This window comes from Meles meles, chromosome 1 (genome assembly GCF_922984935.1).
Source record: "Meles meles chromosome 1, mMelMel3.1 paternal haplotype, whole genome shotgun sequence".
In the NCBI taxonomy this organism is placed as follows: Eukaryota; Metazoa; Chordata; class Mammalia; order Carnivora; family Mustelidae; genus Meles; species Meles meles.
This window is the reverse complement of record NC_060066.1, coordinates 92,223,597-92,241,776: the sequence shown is the minus strand read 5'-3', so window position 1 is coordinate 92,241,776 and position 18,180 is coordinate 92,223,597. Positions and strand designations below refer to the sequence as shown.

The 18,180-nt window shown below is 46.1% G+C and overlaps 1 protein-coding gene across 6 annotated transcripts in view; it reads left to right on the top strand.

Annotated features, from left to right (window-relative positions):
* The window catches only part of CHD7 (chromodomain helicase DNA binding protein 7), a 187,088-nt gene that overhangs the window by 158,529 nt on the left and 10,379 nt on the right, over nt 1-18,180 (top strand). For 5 of the 6 annotated variants that reach the window (XM_046003411.1, XM_046003377.1, XM_046003388.1 and 2 more), the window contains 13 exons: nt 2,377-2,487; nt 2,581-2,786; nt 5,584-5,783; nt 5,958-6,117; nt 10,211-10,300; nt 10,754-10,857; nt 12,187-12,316; nt 12,728-12,800; nt 12,958-13,015; nt 13,711-13,939; nt 14,186-14,394; nt 14,524-15,195; nt 16,324-16,484. In XM_046003411.1, the coding sequence (XP_045859367.1) occupies nt 2,377-2,487; nt 2,581-2,786; nt 5,584-5,783; nt 5,958-6,117; nt 10,211-10,300; nt 10,754-10,857; nt 12,187-12,316; nt 12,728-12,800; nt 12,958-13,015; nt 13,711-13,939; nt 14,186-14,394; nt 14,524-15,195; nt 16,324-16,484 (2,403 nt within the window). The remainder of the gene's footprint in view (nt 1-2,376; nt 2,488-2,580; nt 2,787-5,583; nt 5,784-5,957; nt 6,118-10,210; nt 10,301-10,753; nt 10,858-12,186; nt 12,317-12,727; nt 12,801-12,957; nt 13,016-13,710; nt 13,940-14,185; nt 14,395-14,523; nt 15,196-16,323; nt 16,485-18,180) is intronic. The other variant, XM_046003403.1, reaches the window with a different exon arrangement.

Below are 18,180 nucleotides of genomic sequence, written 5' to 3'. Positions count from 1 at the left end.
CATGTCCCAGCATGTGTCAATATTTCCTTCCCCTTTTTTGCTGAACATCGTTCCTATTGCATAGGGTACCTCTTCTAGCAGTTGGGAGTGGGCATTGGGGTTGTGTATCCATTCACTAGTTGATAATGAAATTTGGGCTGTCTCCGCTATGGGGTTATTCTGAATGTTACAGACATTTATGGACAGGTTTTTATGTGGACGTATGTTTTCATTTCTCTTACATATAGACCATAAATAGAACCTCTGGGTCATATATTTGCTCCATGCTTAACCCTTTGAGGAACGGACAGACTGTGCTCTAGTGACTGTACCATTTTCTCTTTACAACAGCAGTGATTTTTAGGGCTCTGGTTTCTCCATATCCTCACCAATACTTTTTATTTTCTTTTTGATTGACTTTTTATTGACTTTTTGATGATAGCCATATTTGGGAATGTGAAGAAGTGGCCCACTCTGGTTTGATCTACATTTTTGGATGCTGTTGAGCATCTTTTCATGTGCTTGTTGCCCAATAAGTATATCATTTTGGGGAAAGTGTCTGTTCACATCTTTTGTTCATCTTGAGTTACTTGGCTTTTATTATTGAATATTAAGAAGTCTTTACATATTCTGGTTAAAAGTTTCTCCTTAGATAAAATAATTTGCAAGTATTTTCTCCTAGTCTTTTCTTTTTAAAAAGATTTTGTTTATTTATTTGAGAGACAGAAATCACAAGTAGGCAGAGAGAGAGGAGGAAGAGGCTGCCTGCTGAGCAGAGAGCCCGATGCAGGGCTTGAATCCAGGACCCTGAGATCATGACCTGAGCTGAAGGCAGAGGCTTTAACCTACTGAGCTACCCAGGCGCCCCTCTACTAGTCTCTTCTTAACGGCATTTAATTTCAGTGAAGCCCTGGGTGCCTGGGTGGCTCAGTCAGTTAAGCGTCTCCCTTTGGCTCGAGTCACCATTTCAGGGTCCTGAGATTAAGTCCTGCATGGGGCTTCTTCTCCGTGAGGTGTCTGCTTCTCCCTCTGCCTCTGCCTGCTGCGCCTCCTGCTTGTTTGCGTGTGCTCTCTGTCTCTCTCTCTCTCTCTCTTTCAAATAAATAAAATCTTAAAAAAATTTTCAGTGAGGTCCAGTTTACCCATTTTTTTTCCTTTTATTGTTCATGCTTTGATATGTTTTCCAACATTGTCATCTAACCTAAGGTCATATGGATTTGCTCATGTTATCTTCTATGGGTTTTATAGTTTTCACTCTTACATTTAGGTCTGTGATCGTTTTGAATGAATTTTTGTATGTGTGGTGAGATGGGGTCTGTCTCCTTCCCTTTGCTTGTGGACATCTGGTTGTTCCCCGTTCCTCAGTCTCTGGAGACTGGGCTCTGTGCCCCAGCACCTTCTCTCTCAGGTCTTTCAGCCTCTTTCCAGGTTCTGTTCTCTGTCCTTAGAGGCATTTCACATTCAGTTTGTGCACAGCCACATTCGTCATCCCTGTCCCTCTGCCCTCCATGTGCGTGCACACGCTCGTGCCCCGGGGTTCACCTGACTACTGCCATTCAGATGCCCAGCTTGGCTGCTGAGACTTTCCTTGGCTTCTTCCTCCTCCGTGCTTCACATCCACCTCAATTCTAACTCCTTCTGCTTTACTTTTTAAAGAATGTATTTCTAGACTGTCTGCTTTTCTCCACTTCTGCTGGAGCTGTTTTCAGTCTTCGCTGCTTCCTCTCTAAACACTGCAGTGCCCTGTTCTACCCTCCCGTGTCCCAGGACACCAGTATGATTTCTCTAACAGGTGGCTTTGGATAGGACTGTGTCCATCCTGAGATTATTTCTATTTTGAAAGAGTTCATGGCTACCTCAGGATAGAGTTCCGACCCCATTAATAGGACGTGCAGGGCCCTGGTTGACCTGGTTTCTGTGCCTTGTCAGCCTGACCTTTAGCTGTTCTCCCCTGACCACACTTATCACCAGTCACATGGCATAGTTGCCTCTCTTCTCTTCCAAGCCTTTGCACATGCTCTGTTGTGAGCGTGTCCACATACTTTCCTGTTCTCGGAATTTTTAACAGTCAGGGCCAGACATTGTATTCTGGGGAGCCCTTCCTGCACCCCCTCGTGTACCTGGCTAGATCCCTCCTCTGTAGATCAGTTGTACCTTTATGTCCCACTGTCACCATTGTTGATTACACTGCACTGTCATCTTTTGCTTCCTGGTCTGTTTAAACCCCTGGACAGAGAGCTGCCTGGGGATGATCTTTCATCCCAGCCCACCGACTGCAGCATCTGGCACACAGTGCAGGAATGCATACGTGCTTGGCTGAATGAGTAAATGAAAGCTGCTTTGCATTTTGCCTCTAAGAAGAGCATCTCAAAGTAATGCATATTTTTTCCCCTTTAGGCCAGTTTTGTTGCATCTGGAAATAGGACAGATATTTCCTTGGATGATCCAAATTTCTGGCAAAAGTGGGCTAAGAAGGCTGAATTGGATATTGATGCCTTAAATGGGAGGGTGAGTGAGAGGTCCCGTTCAAACCCTACCTAATGTAACCCAGGGGATGCTTTTTTTTTAAGAAGTTTCAAATGTATCTGCTGTCTGTTCTAGAACAACCTGGTTATTGACACTCCGAGAGTGAGGAAGCAAACCAGGCTGTACAGTGCAGTGAAAGAAGACGAGCTGATGGAATTTTCAGACTTGGAAAGTGATTCTGAAGAGAAGCCTTGCACAAAGCCACGGCGGCCTCAGGACAGGTCGCAGGGCTACGCACGGAGCGAGTGCTTTAGAGTTGAGAAGAATCTGCTCGTCTACGGGTAAGTCAGGCTTGCGTGAAAAACGGAATTTTATTTTAAAGACGGGATTCTAATCAGCATGAGAAAGTGTATCTGGGTTGGGATTTCTGTGATGCCCCTTTGTGCACTCAGGCACTTGACCGAGCAGCCACTGTGACAGGGTGGTTTGGTTCAGGGGCTCACAGTTCTTCATGCCCTTGTGCATTTGAAGGAGCACGAGTTTGTCCCTTAGAATTATGTCAGATCCACATCTACTTGTTGGTGACTAATAACTCAGAACCACATCTCAAAATTACAAAACCTTTTCCTACTTCAGCTTCGCATAAAATTTGAGACTGTGATAGTCTCTTAGTATTTCTCTGCTGTGAAAACTTGTTAAAGGCAGTCATCTCAGTTATAAAGCTCTTCTAACTCATCTGGAACACAAATGGATGGTTATTTCAACTCTGAACATGTTGTACTTTTCCTGCTGGACAACATGTCTCTGAAAGGCAGGGTCCACATCACGTTCATCACACGATGCTCGGAATGATGGCAGGGTGCTCACGAAATATCTGAATCTGCAAATAAGAATTCTCTGGCATCTTATGGGCCTCCAGGCAAGTTCCATTCAAATAATAAAAAAAAACTACCACCACAGCAGTATTTCTATAGATCTGATGACATCCTGCTTTTGAGGATTTCTTCCCGCGGATTGTCGTGAGTTTCAGAATGAACATGCATCTTCCGTTAGCACGGCATACAGGGCTCTCTGGTCTGGCTCTTGTCTGTCTTGTCAGTCCTTTCTGTGGGTAGCCCTGGCTTCTGTTGGGATAGACGACTCCATCTCCTTCAGTGTGCAGTGCTCTGTCTCGTGTCTCATCTTTGTCTTTCTACAAGTTCTTCTGCTGCCTAGAGCAGCAGCCCCCCACCCCCGCACACCCAGTCCACAGACTTGATCTGCCGCAGCTCCCATCGCTGACCTCCAGCACCCCCATCCCCGGGCACTCTGCGCCAGAGAGTCTGGCTCGCACGTTCATCACACTCATCGCGTTGGTTTAGGACTCTGAGTAGCAGGCTTCTCCTGCGGGAGCCCCATGTAGAGGTCCATGAAGCCCAAGACTCTCCTCTCTGTGTCCTCAGGGAAGACTGCGGTGCCAGCAAACCCACAGTGAGTGCCAGATCAGTGATTTCATATGGAATCAATGAAGTTCAACTGTGGCCCATTCTGTAACTCAAGCTAATTGTCTGCAAGCTAGGCACTCTTTCCTGTGTTCTTAGGTCATGGGCAGATGCTGGACACTCTTTCCTGTGTTCTTACGTAGTGGACGGACACCTGAGCCCTTTGCTCCTTGCACCTGCCTGGGTGTATCAGCCCAGTGATCAGAGTTGAGAATTTTGCTGGTAACTTTAGAAATGGAGTATCTTAAGAATTCCTAAAGCTAAGAAGTATGTGTGGAGCACTATGTCTTTGAGGAAGGCCTTCCTTCCTCCCCTAGGCATCACTGTGTAGGAAACACCTATCGGAAGCTGGGCACCATGCTCAGCTCAGAGCTGGGGATGCACTCTGACATGGGCTCAGAGACTGGGGATGCACCTTTGAGCAGGATAGTCACCGCCCCCTTTTCAAGGCAGGTGGACAAACAGAAATGGCAGGAAACTGTAATGGTGTTATGGCTGGGAAGACTGTAGATGGAGGGTAGAAGCATGTCTCTCTCCTGTAAGACAGCTCTGGTATCATCTCCCTACTTCTGAGGCTTAGGGTTATACAAGAAGGGATTCCGCAGACAGCAACATGACTTGATGGGTGGACATCATGGCTTAGCCTGGGTAGAAGAGAGAGTTGGATGCTGGGCAGGGAGGAGGGAGTTCATGCAGAGAGAGCAGTGTATCCGAAGGCCTGGAGGTGAGGGTTGGCCCTGCAGTTTGAGGAACCGTGAGTTCACAGAAGCCAGAGAGGACCAGCCAGGACACATGTCCCCACCTGCTGGGGCGGGCCCTGTGCCTCTCATGCCATGGCCTCCCTGCTGTGAGCAGCCCTCAGTCCTTGAAGAAGGCAAGGGAGTGGCGGGCTTCTGTCCTGCGCGGCAGCCTGGGGGGAGACGAGGCGCGGACAGGATCTGCCCGTCTGTTGTATGCTCTCACACCACAACACCCCGATTGGGGAGCACAGCGCTGTGTCTAACTGGGATTATAACCACGAACAGTCTATTCAGGGTCAACAGTGTGCTGTCTGTTGTGTTCTATGTGCGGTTTACATGAGGGCCTGAAAGTTCTCGAAACGTGTTGCCCGTGAATGCTCTTGTACTGAGGAATTAGCGCTCTCTGTTTTAAAAGGAAACTCGAACCTGTTCACAAGCCTTCCTTCATTACCACGGCATCCCATTGAGGTAGATTGAAATAGGACCATTCCTCCTCAGCATCGGGTCCCAGATGTGGGAACAGCCACACCCCCCTCAGGTTACCATGCATCTCGAATAGCTGGTTGGCATTGAAACGTGCCAGCTGTGACAGGGTGAGGCAGAGTCCGAGGTGTCCCGGTCCCCGCACCCTTTCCCCCCGGAGTTGTGGCCTTGCCAGAATCTGAGAGAGCCTGTGTCAGGCCTGTGGGTGTTACTTCTATGACAGTTCAACCCAGCACCGAGGCGGCTCAAGCTCAGGCCTCTGCTCTGTAATGCGTGTTTTTGACTCCTGCGCCCCCAAGTGCTTTCCTGTCCCCTGATGTCAGATATTGCTAGTTTCAAGCCGGGATTTCCTAACACTGCCACCGGACTGTGGAAGGAAAGCCCCAGATCTAAACCGAAAGGTACCATCTACATGCTGAACGTTTGCTTTGCAGCTGGGGACGGTGGACAGATATCCTCTCCCACGGCCGCTACAAGCGCCAGCTCACCGAGCAGGACGTAGAGACCATCTGCAGAACCATCCTCGTGTACTGTCTCAATCACTACAAGGGGGATGAGAATATCAAAAGCTTCATCTGGGACTTGATCACACCCACGGCGGATGGCCAGACGCGAGCCTTGGTCAATCACTCTGGTAGGTCCGCGTCATGCTCTCTGTACTGCAGGCTCTTGAGAGCCACCTCGGACCCTCACAATGCCACCGAGACCCTATGTCTCCTCCCTGCCACATGCATTGCACTGAGTCTGACATTGTAATTGGGGTTATAAAAAGCTTCTCTGACTGTTGTTATCACTGCTCTGATTCTAGGTTTATCTGCCCCAGTGCCAAGGGGCAGGAAAGGGAAGAAGGTGAAAGCCCAGAGCACACATCCCGTGGTGCAGGATGCCGACTGGCTGGCGGGCTGCAACCCGGACGCCCTGTTCCAGGAGGACAGCTACAAGAAGCACCTGAAGCATCACTGTAACAAGTACGTTTTGAGAGGGTCTGCACGACTGGCTGTGGCACTCTGCCTCCCAGCTTCCTGCACCTTTACCGTTTTTTCTGGAAACACGGTGCTGGGCCACACGACGGCACACCTTCAGATAGTGGATTGTTTTGTCTTTTTTTTTTTAGGTGGTAGATACATAACACGGTCTTCCCATCTTAACCATTTGTTAGGTAGACAACTCAGTATTAATCACATTCAGAATGCTGTGTACCCATCAGCACTCTCTGTCCCCCAGACCTTTTCACTGACCCCAGTGTAAACTCTGTGTCTATGAGAAAGTCACTTGCCCTCCTCCCTCCCTGCCCCAGGTCCCTGGTAGGCGCCGTTCTACTTTTTGTCTCTAGGAATTTGCCCATTCTAGGTACCTCCTAAATAGAATCGTAGAATATCTGTGATGGCTGGCTTATTTCATAGCATAATGTTTTCAAGGTTCATCCATTTTGTAGCCCATCCAGAATTTCATTCCTTTTCGTGGCTGAATAATACTGCATTGTACACGTATACCATGTTTTGTTTATCCGTTCATCAGTTGACGGGCACGTGGGTTGATGGACACCCTTTTTGGCTGTTGTGAGCGATACTGCTGTAAATGTTGAAGATAACTAAGTTGTAACCAAGATGTGTTAGAGAATTACTATTTGCCCTGTTTGACCCTGCTTTCAGCTGACTGCTTCCAGTGATGGGACCAGGGAGTTTACACGGAATTTTTTGCTTAATAGTACCTCAATGTCTGGGTCCTTTTTTCTTACCTGTGAGCTTAGAATCCCATTCCTTACTTTATGTCCAGAACCTGATCATGTGTAATTGAAGAACATTAAATCTGTGTTTATTTCATTGCTGGGAGCTCTATTAACTATTTTCGTATGAAACTAACATCTGCAAGTGGCGATTCTTGTTCCGTTGCCGTGAGCATGTGTTTCTGAGAATCCGTCCAGCCAGCACCAAACAGCTCCAGCACGTGTAGCTTTGTGGGGCCTTGGGCAAGGTCCTCAGCCTCTTTAAGGCTCCCTTGCTTTGTTAACTACAGAGCTCCGCAGCAGGACCTCAGCTGGGTGAAGCAGGATATAAACAAATGTGTATGTCTCCTAAAAAGGAGGAACAAAAGTCTGAGCACATACTCCCTGGCGGCGTGCCAAGCCCTCCAGGTGCGCAACCTGTGTGACCTGAGACAAGTAGTGCTCTTTTATCCCCATTTGCCTGACAGGGAAGCGGAGACTCTGGCACTTACGGTCTCGGCTGGTTCGGGAGCAGAGCCAGGGCAGGAGTCCGGAACAGAGGAGGGCAGTGCCCTTGCTCTCTGGGACCCCAGCCCACCTGGGGAGCCTGCTGACCCCACAGGGTCATCCCAAGCATCACGTCACTGGAAGCCACTCCTGGCTGGGAGGGATGAATGGTTCTCATCCCTTTTCAAACATGGAAGTGCCTTGGGGCCTACCTTTGATCGTTATCGCTAGATTTTGACTGACAAATTTTTTCCTTTTTGAGTCTGTGAAAAACCATTACCTCAAACCATTTTGGTGCCTCAGAAACTGTTTGTTGTTACTACTGTGGCATAATAGTTCTCCCTAAAATCCCATCCCACTTAACAGCTATCAGAAAACTTGTGTTTCCTGTGGTTTATGTGAACTCTTTGGGTCAATAGCCTTCTGGGTTCTGGAGTCAAACCAGAAGTGGAGTGGTTTGGTGTGGGAACAGCAGCTCCTGTGCCTGGATCCCAGAGTGATGGGGGGTGGGAGTTTTTAATTTCCCATTCTAATACCAGTAGCAGACTTCATGAGTACCCTCCCTAGTTAGTATGTGAGATGGTGCTAGTGTGCTCTTCCCTGTGGTCTCAGGATAAGACTGGCAAGGCTTGCCATCTCCTTTCTGGGATAGGCAAGTAGTCCATTTCTTCTTTCTAGTGGGTCATGCCCTGAGACTTCTCAGGATTTAAGGTGGGGAAATGTTGATGAGAAAATGAAACCCAAATCAAGGAACCTCCTAGAAGATAGCTAACCAGTTCTCTTCAAAAGTTTCAAGACACAAAGACAGGGGAACTATCTTAGGTTAAAGGAGATGAAGGGGCAGGGCAGTCCAGTGCTCTGTGTGGCCCTGAACTGGATGCAGGTCCAGAAGATGGTCACGAGTGAAATAGCCAGTCAAATGTGAGTGAGGTCACAGACTACTAACGAGTCTGGTCTGTCGGACTTACCAATTGCAAACTCCTTAAGGTCAGAGCCCACCTCCCATCTACTTTGTTATCCTCCTGGTACCACTGAGCTTGCCAGTTGCACTGGTTTCAATTTTTTCCTCTAGAAGAAAGGTGATATTCACAATTAGTTCATGAAAATCTCCACATAACTAAAATTCCTCCCAAAGAAGAAAACTATATCTTCTATCAGTAACGGAGAGAAACCATTCAGATCATTGCCACTGTGCTGAGTTTTGGTTAAAAAAAGAGAATCCAGCCGAAGATGGAGGGTATTTCCTTTGGAACTACCCTTTTCTAAACATCCTCTATAAGGAGATCCTGGCTGGTAAATTCTTGCCTAAGCAGAGAAGAAACAAGGTGCCGACCATGGAGGTTTTCTTTTGCCAGTTCTGTGTGGCACAGACAATTTTTAATCTTCTCAAAAGAAAAATCTTAAAAAACTAAACCAATTGTTTACATTGTTTTACATTGATGCTTACTTGAAATTTACATAATGTTTACATTGATGCTTACTTGAAATTTACAGCCTCAGACTCTGTCCATCTAGAACCCGTGTTACTCCAAAGCAGATACTGGGTGGAGAGGCAGGCATATCGCGGGGTACCTGTTAGTGTATGTGGGAGTCGTCTGTTTTGGGGAAGCTGCCCTTCGTCCTCATTTTGACATTTTCAAGGACCCTTGCCATGTCCCGAGAGACATTGTGAGGTGGTGGAGTCAGAAGGCCTAATCCCAGGTGGTCCCTGCTCACCACGACTCTGCGACCTCGGATATGCCCTGGTCTTCTGTCACCCTCAGTTTTCACATCTGTAAAGTGGGAATTATAATACACCCACTTCATCACGGGATTATTATGGTGATCCGATGAGCTAGTACACGCAGATGTGATACCTCAGCTGCAAACCGTCCTGTAAGTGTGTGATAGGATGACCCAGCTACGGAAATAGCAGTTAGAATCATCATTAACTCAGAGCGGACAGGGTGGGTCTTCAAATATTCAGTCCTGAGTGCCACTGGGGGCCGTCCAGCCGGAGATGCTAGCCTCAGAGTAGACACGGGCCTTTGGGATTTACCAGGTGGGCTTTACCGAAAGAATCTGGGTCCTAGAAAAAATCTGGTTCCTAGAATTCCACGGGTGTTTAGAAACTTGATTCCTTGAAAATGACAAGGAATGGCAATGAACTGGCCACATTTTAGCCTCCTTTGTGTTATTTTGTTGTTTTTTAAGCTACAACTGAGGCCTCTAGGTAATGTGAATTGGAAGGAATAAATAGCGTTTAATACCGCTTAAGGGAGGCCCTCGAAGACCCACCCCTGGCCCCGCCCTCATCACCATCTTCCTTTCTCAGAAGCAAAGTTGTATAATCTGAAAAACCTGACATTCCATATTGAGGGTTTATTGTAAGGTAGTAAAACCAGATTTTATATCTCGTTTATTCCTACAACTTCTGATGTGCTTCCAAAAATGGTATTAAGGCAGCAGCTGAGGAAATTTTATGAGATAATGAAGCAGAACAGTTACTGAAAGCCATCTGCTCAGTTGTTTACAAACTTGCTTCAATACTTCAGAGGCAATGGTAGGGTACGTGTCTAAACTTCACAAGCTGCACTAGGTAGGACTAAATGAAGTGCGCCTGGGCTGGGCCGCGCTCGGTCCCTCTCCGTGCAGCGCGAGCGGTTGCCAGGCAGGCCTGTTGGAAGCCAGCAGAAAGCACCACACAGAGGTGATTATGTGCCACCATCTGTCACGCTTCAAGCCTACCATACAGCATGGCTAATCAGCCTTGGCAGGATGATGGATGAACAGCAGCAGCTGCCAAAAGCCACTGTTGGCAAACAGTCCTGAAGTTAAGAACTTTTTCCCCCCTCTGTCTTCCTCTCCAGGGTCCTGCTGCGTGTCCGCATGCTGTACTACCTAAGACAAGAAGTTATAGGAGACCAGGCGGATAAGATTCTAGAGGGTGCTGACTCAAGGTTAGTGCAAGTGCACGCCACTCCATACCTCCCTGTAGTGACCCAGGCAGCCCAAAGACCCTGCTGAGTGTGTTCCAGAACCTTCCTAAACCATTAGCGGCGTATCTCCTAGTTGCACCTGAATGCGATTTTCACCCTGAGAGTGTGGGGATGCGGAGGGAATCAGGGGAAAGCGTGTTCGCATGTCCGAGTTCCATGGAAAAGGTGGGAACTACGTTCCTGGCGTTCTGACATTTAAAATGGGACCCTGTGTGATGAAGTCCACTTCTGGCTGTGGTAGAAAGCGACCGGTTCGCACCCTTCCCTTGAGCCTTTGCTCAGTGCTCCCCAGGATGCTCAGATGCTTGTTGCGGGAGGGGCATGCGAGCCCGCACATCGTGTCCGTGGTTGCTGGGGATTCTTCCTGTAATGTGAGCGTGTGTTTTGAATACTGTGTGACCGGTGTCTTAATAGTGAAGCTGATGTGTGGATCCCTGAGCCCTTCCATGCTGAAGTCCCCACAGACTGGTGGGATAAGGAAGCAGATAAGTCCCTCCTCATCGGAGTGTTCAAACACGGTAAGTGATGTTTCCATCTGACCACATCTTGACTGTGTGGCTTCGTTGTCAGCACTCTCTCCATCCTCTTTTCCAAAGTCATAATATTAATGAGGATAGTTCCAGAGGACTCTTGGCTTCTACCATTTTCCTGTACTAAAAATCTAATATGAACTGTAAATATCAGATGCTGTTTTTGAATGTTTGTTGAGTATTTGAGAAGAAAACATTTCTTTCTTGGCTGTAAATAAAACCAAAACCATATTTGTTTTAATAATAGCCAAGTTGTCCTATAGCTCTCCCTAAACTTTGCTTCTAGCATGGCTCCCCTTGCTGGCTCTGCCAACCCGTGTCAGAGTGGACGGTGGGCTTAACCTCTGCTATTAATCTGTACAAGTGCCTCCTGGGCTTTGTTCCAAGCAATATTTCACAAATGTCAGTGCTGAGAACTCACGGCTCCCCTGAGTGGATGCAGCCTTGTTAACTTTGAAAGGCTGGGGATGCAGAACTGGCATGATATATACAGTGAGCGATTCCTGATTATAATCCCAATTCTCTGGAGGTCGTGGAGGTATTCTCAGCAGCCCGGCCTGACTAAAGGGGAGAATGATGGCTTATAAAACCTTTCATGATTACAGTTTGGCTTGCGGCTCTACAGCAGTTAGGAGCGGTGTGTTGTAGTACACATCCTAATTGAATTGTGCTGTTCTGCCTACGTACTGCAGCCGCATTTTGTGAGCTCAGCCTCAAAATCATTTTCCCGCAGTGCACTGTTGGGATCTGCCATTTTCCATCTAGTCAACTTGGGCAGTCAAAAAGCAAATTGCGGTTTGAAAACCATAGAGGGAACAGTGTCATCTTACTGACAAGCATCGTCCTAAACCTAATAAGACAGGTTCGCTGGCCTTACGTAGACAGGGGTTTTTAGCCAGTGGCTTGACTTTCCTGCAGGACTGAAGCCGCTCTCGGGAGGACGGGGTGAGCGCAGCGTGGCCCGCAGAGGTCATGAAGGAGCATAAGGAAGCCTTTTAAATGTCCAGCAAAATTAGCTCTAGGGAAAATAGGGTCGGAATCTCCCCAGGCGTCTTGCAGTTAGTTTGAACCTGTTTCTCCATTCACGTCCATGGTCATTCGGATACCCCCCACCCCGAACTATAACTTGACCCCCTCCCCCAAAATGTGCCCCGTCATGAGCATTCTCTGGAGTGGTTTACTGAAAGAAGGGTTCCTAAGTGGTCGTCTCGGTTGAGAGCTGAGCCTGGTATATTGTGGCAGTGCTGTGATTTTGTGAGTGACGGCCCTTTTGCTGTTTCTGTGCCTGTCCTCTATGGGCTGCTGGGGATGGCCCAGGCTACGAGAAGTACAACTCCATGCGAGCTGACCCCGCGCTGTGCTTCCTGGAACGAGTTGGTATGCCCGATGCCAAGGCCATAGCTGCCGAGCAAAGAGGAACAGACATGCTAGCAGATGGCGGTGACGGGTAAGAAGGACATTTAAAGATCGTAATAAACTGTATGTTAGTGTCACATCTATTGGCAGGTTCAGTCCTTACTCTGTGCTGCGCACTCCACTGATCTGATTTCAGCTTCGGTGATGTTTCCCAGAGTAGTCTGTTTAGGTATCATAATGATTATTTAAACGCAATATATTATCTAGATCATCTGAAACTTGTTTGTTTTTTCCAAGTGATGACACTTCTGCCCGCCCCTCACCCCGTGACTGTGCGATTTAAATACTGATTGGGTTGCCTTTGATGTCAAACCCAGAATTAAAAGTAGCATCAGGCAGAGGATTAGTTGTTCCCGAGCACCCTCCCAGACCCTCCTCCCCCCAGTCTCTTGCTTATCTGTGCAATTTAAACTTTTTTTTTTTTTAAACAATTTTAATGCAGGGGAGAATTTGATAGAGAAGATGAAGACCCAGAATATAAACCAACCAGGACGCCATTCAAGGATGAAATAGATGTAAGAACTTGAATATACTGACTTTTACAGCACCATTAAAATATCATATGTCCATATAAGACTTGTTAAATTTTATAGATAATGGCCATTTCTTTGAAAGGTAATGCAAAATGAAGCCCCAAATTAAAATAATCCTGTTTCTTGCTTTGCTTTCAAGGAATTTGCAAATTCTCCTCCAGAAGATAAAGAGGAATCCATGGAAATTCGCACCACAGGTAAGGCTCCATAAAAAACCCAAAGAGCAGAGCAAATGTGTGCTGTACAGACATTATTCATGGACCTGTACTCTTGCTCCTTTATGACAGTGGTATCTTAAAATATCATTTTTTCTCTACTGACTCATCCCTTTTGTGAATAATTTTAATTCTTGTTTATTGTGGGTTTTTCATTACATTGACTTTCTTTGATGAAAGAACTACTTTTTGGATTAAGATAATTTGTATATATTCATATACCAGTTAGTGGAAACTTTTAAGCGTCTTCAGAAATGTGTCTCGGAGTAGGGCATTTGCTAGGTATCTGAAATATTACAGGTTTATAGAACGGTACCTTTTCCCTAATGTCAGATAATTAGCTACCATTTACGTGATTATGTTTTAGGTTCGAGATTATTATTCTAGTATTTATAGGAGAGCACCCTTATATTGTAGTTCATGGCATAAAGAATGTTTCTTTATGTAAAACGGATAAGTAAATTTGCTTCTCCCCCCTAAAGAGTTAAAAAAGAAAACAGTTGGTAAGTTTCATAGTAATATTATTCTTTATTTATATTTTAAACATGAGAGCACTGAGATGCCCTTCCCCACACTGTCATTTGAATGTTAATGAGTCATCTTGTTTTGATGGAAAATCCTGTGTATTGCAAGATTGCAGCTACACATTTCAGAAATCTTTTTTTCCACTTCCCCAGGCAAGCCCAGCGAGAGTACTGCTGAGTTAGGCCAACTCTACTGGCCCAGCACCTCAACCCTGACTACCCGTCTGCGCCGGCTCATTACTGCCTATCAGCGCAGCTATAAAAGGCAACAAATGAGGCAGGAGGCTCTAATGAAGACTGACCGGCGGAGGCGACGGCCCCGGGAGGAAGTGAGAGCGCTAGAAGCAGAAAGGGAAGCTATAATATCTGAGAAACGACAAAAGTGAGTTTCTTCAGGGTTTTACTCAGCTGCTAGGATGGGCCTCTTTTTTCTGTCCTTGGCCGGCCGAAGGCCGGAATCACTTCCCAGACAGTGATCAGAGACGGTCTCAGTACATGAAAGCACTCTGTCTTCTCACCCCCAAGATAGGTCCCATGCACAGAGTTTAGGGGAAAAGAGGACAAGAATGAATAAGTTTTAAGCCTATATACGCAAGTAGGGTTCAAGCTAATGTCTCCTTGCTCATAGGTGGACAAGAAGAGAAGAGGCTGATTTTTACCGCGTGGTATCTACTTTTGGAGTTATTTTTGACCCCATGAAACAGCAATTTGACTGGAACCAGTTCCGAGCCTTTGCCAGACTTGACAAAAAGTCTGATGAGAGTTTGGAGAAATACTTCAGTTGTTTTGTGGCCATGTGTAGGCGAGTGTGTCGAATGCCCGCCAAGCCAGACGATGGTAGGTTCTCTTTGTAACACAAGTTCTCTGTAGTAAAAGGCCCGCCCACTACAGTGAAAAATAGAGTGTGAGCAACTTAAAGCATGCTTAGGGTTTTTCCAAGTGAACAGCATTGTTTTCATGTTACAGAGCCCCCTGACCTCTCCTCCATGATCGAACCAATCACGGAAGAGCGCGCCTCCCGAACTCTCTACCGTATCGAGCTGCTGCGGAAGATCCGAGAGCAGGTTCTTCACCACCCCCAGCTGGGGGAGAGGCTGAAGCTCTGCCAGCCGAGTTTGGACTTGCCGGAATGGTGGGAATGTGGGAGGCATGACCGAGACTTGCTGGTCGGTGCTGCTAAGCACGGGGTCAGTCGGACGGATTATCACATCCTCAATGACCCCGAGTTGTCTTTCTTGGATGCACACAAAAACTTTGCTCAGAACAGAGGGGCAGGGAGCATGTCCTCCCTGACCCCACTGGCCATCGGATTTGGCCAGACTTCTGCCGTCCTCTCGTCTGCTCACGTTCAGGAAGAGAAGGCGACAGGACAGAGTGAAGGCAAAGTGGAGGAGTCTGGAAGCACAGCTGCCCAAGAGAAAGCCGAGGGGAAGGAGGAGGAGGAAGAGACCGACGGCGGGGAGAAGGACAGTAAGCAGGGATGCGAGGCCGAGGCCAGCTCTATAAAAAGTGAACTGAAAGGGATGGAGGTCAGTGTAGATACAGGGCCCAAGTCTATTTCAGAGAAAGGTTCTGAAGAGGACGAGGAAGAAAAGCTGGAGGATGATGATAAGTCAGAGGAATCTTCCCAGCCTGAAGGTAATGCTGCGCCATCCGGGCCCCTCCCTATTCCACTGCGGCAGCTGCGACAGGCCGTGTTTCCCTGTCACATGACAGGGGCTCTTGTTTATTTTTTAAGGGTAATTAGTGTACATTTTCTTCTGTGAATAGTAACTTCAGGTTGTGCTTAGGTGTATGTGTTGCTCCTGGGCCGCATGTGAACATGCAATTTCGAACAACTTAAGCTCTCTGACGAGTGTTATGGGCACGTAACAATTTCTGGATTAAGAATAGGAGTTAACTTTGGGACGCCTGGGTGGCTCAGTCGGTTAAGCGTCTGCCTTTGGCTCAGGTCATGATCCCAGGGTTGTGGGATGGAGTCCCACACTGGGCTCCTTGTCCTGCAGGGAGCCTGCTTCTCCCTCTGCCCCTCCCCCCTGCTCACGTGCCATCTCTCTCTCTCTGACAGATAAATAAAATCTTTAAAAAAACCCAACAGAATAATAGGGGTTAACTTAAAAAAGAAAAAAGGATAGTGGTTAACTTTATAGTAGCAGTGTATTGAGAATTCCAAATGATTTTAATTTGGACAATTTAATGTGAAAGAGAATTCATTCACTGAATAAAGCACTGGTAATTATTTTTAAACAAATGATGCTTAATTTTAGTTTTAAATCAGAAGTAAAGGTAGAAGCAGAATCTGAAAATGACTGGTTTTCTTTGTAAGTCACGGTTAGGTTGCTGTTCCCGACGCAGAGTAAAAATAAAGCCTCCTATTGTACTGTTCTGCTGGAGCTGAGGCTTGGTACTCTGGCCAGTCATCAGCCCTCTCTCCTGCGTGGAGGGACGTTGTGTGGAGTGGCTCTTGAGTCAGAGACTTGGTTGTCATTCCGCCTCCTCTGAGACATACATGCTCAACGTCAGATAACTAGTGATGTCACCTACCTAAGCCTGTCTGCTTCTTCGTCCGTAAAATGAGAATAACAGTGTCTGTATCAAGGGGCCATCACCAGCGTTAAACAACAAGACTGTAAAATGCCTGATGCCATCGTAGCCGTATAGTAGGTTCTCAGTAAGATGGAGCTGATTGGTATTCAAATTTTTACCATGTCCTCTCTAAACTTCTTTTCCCTGGTTGTGAGTAATGTATATTAATTGATTTCTTAGCAGGAGCTGTCTCTAGAGGGAAGAATTTTGATGAGGAAAGCAATGCTTCCATGAGCACCGCTAGGGATGAAACCCGAGACGGGTTCTACATGGAGGACGGAGACCCGTCAGTAGCCCAGCTCCTTCATGAAAGAACATTTGCCTTCTCATTTTGGCCTAAGGTTGGTGGGCTTCTTGTTATTTTTGTTTTGTGGACCAAAAAGAGTGTGGGGAACAGGAAATCATTCTAGTTTGATTTTCAAGTAATTTTAAGGTCAACTCTGACAGTGTATGAAGACTGGATTTTTCTCATGTTTTAAAATCTGTGCAGTTCTTTTGTAATAGGATAGGAAAGGTGAAATGAAGGAAAGATAAGAAGTTGAATGCTTTGTATGGATCTTTGGCTCTTTGAGGTTTTTCAGGTTGGCCATCACATTGTCCAGGATAGTATATGGATTGTTGTTTGCATAGGCACACCTTTTAGCAAAACGAAATGTGTGGGCTTGCTCTTTCTTTCTCTCTCTCTCTCTTTCTCTTTCTTTCTTTTTTTATTTTATTTCTATTGTGATAAAAACCACATAACATGAAATTTAACCAGTTTTCAGTATATAGTCTGATAGTTTTAGATACATTCATATTGTTGTAAAACAGATCTCCAGAACTTTCTTTGTCTAGCATGACTCAAACTTTATACCTATTGAACAACTCCTCTCCTCTCCCTTCTGCCTCTGGCAACCATTACTCTACTTTCTGTTTCTGTGAATTTGACTACTGTAGATACCTCATCATGTATGTGGAATCCTGCAATATTTGCCCTTTTGGGACTCATTTATTTCGCTTATTTTTACCTTGTCGTCAAGGTTTATTCGTATGGTAGTGTATGGCAGGATTTCCTTCCTTTTTAAGACTGAATAATATTCCATTGTATGTATATGTCATATTTTCCTTATCCACTCATCTGTTGTTGGGACATTTGGGTTCCTTCCCCGCCTTGGCTTATTATAGTGCTTCTGTGGACATGAGTGTAGTACCATCTCTTTAAGACCCTGCTTGCAGTTCTTTTGGATATATCACCAGAAGTGCAATTGCTGGGTCACATGGTGATTCTGTTTTTTAAATTTTTTTGAGTAGCCTCCATACTGTTTCCTATAGCAGCAATTACACCACTTAGAGTCCCACCAACAGTGCACAAGAGAAAACGTGGGGACTTTTTAAAATGTGTGTTTTAATGTTTTTAAATCCCAAACAGAACTTCCAGATTTAAGACATCTCCATAGGTTTAGAAGCCTGTAGTCTTTCTAACTTGGGAGAGGGTGGGCTAGCGACCCATTTGCTCCAGTACATTACGAGATAATTCCAAATGTAGTTATCTGCAACCAAAAGCAAAATGGAAATTACTTTTTTGGCTAACTAGCGTAATTTTATAATAAATCTGTATGTTATTTGGGTCTGCTCTTCAGGGTGGGGACATAATCATCCTAATCACCATAACAGGGCTGTCTGGTTTAAAACAAGCAGCACAGAAACAAGCTTCAGTTGACTCATCCTGGGGCTGTTCTCCCATAGTGTGCAGAGTGTACTCTCAAAGACATTTTTTCCTCCCTGTACCCAGTTGGGCTGATCTCCCTCACTGAGTACAGAAGGGAGTTTCCCAGATCTGTCAAAAGGTCTGTCGTAGCAGACACTTTTATTAATCTATGGAATCTGGGCCTAAGAGCTGTAATTAGAAATTTTTAATGTACACGCTTCAATGAAATTTGAAGTGATAATAGGTGGGGACTGCAAATTGACATTCATTAGGTGTTCCTAGGTTAGTGCCTGTTTCGTAATGCTGAACTTTATTAATAGTGACGCTAATGATGTCCCACTTCCTGGGAC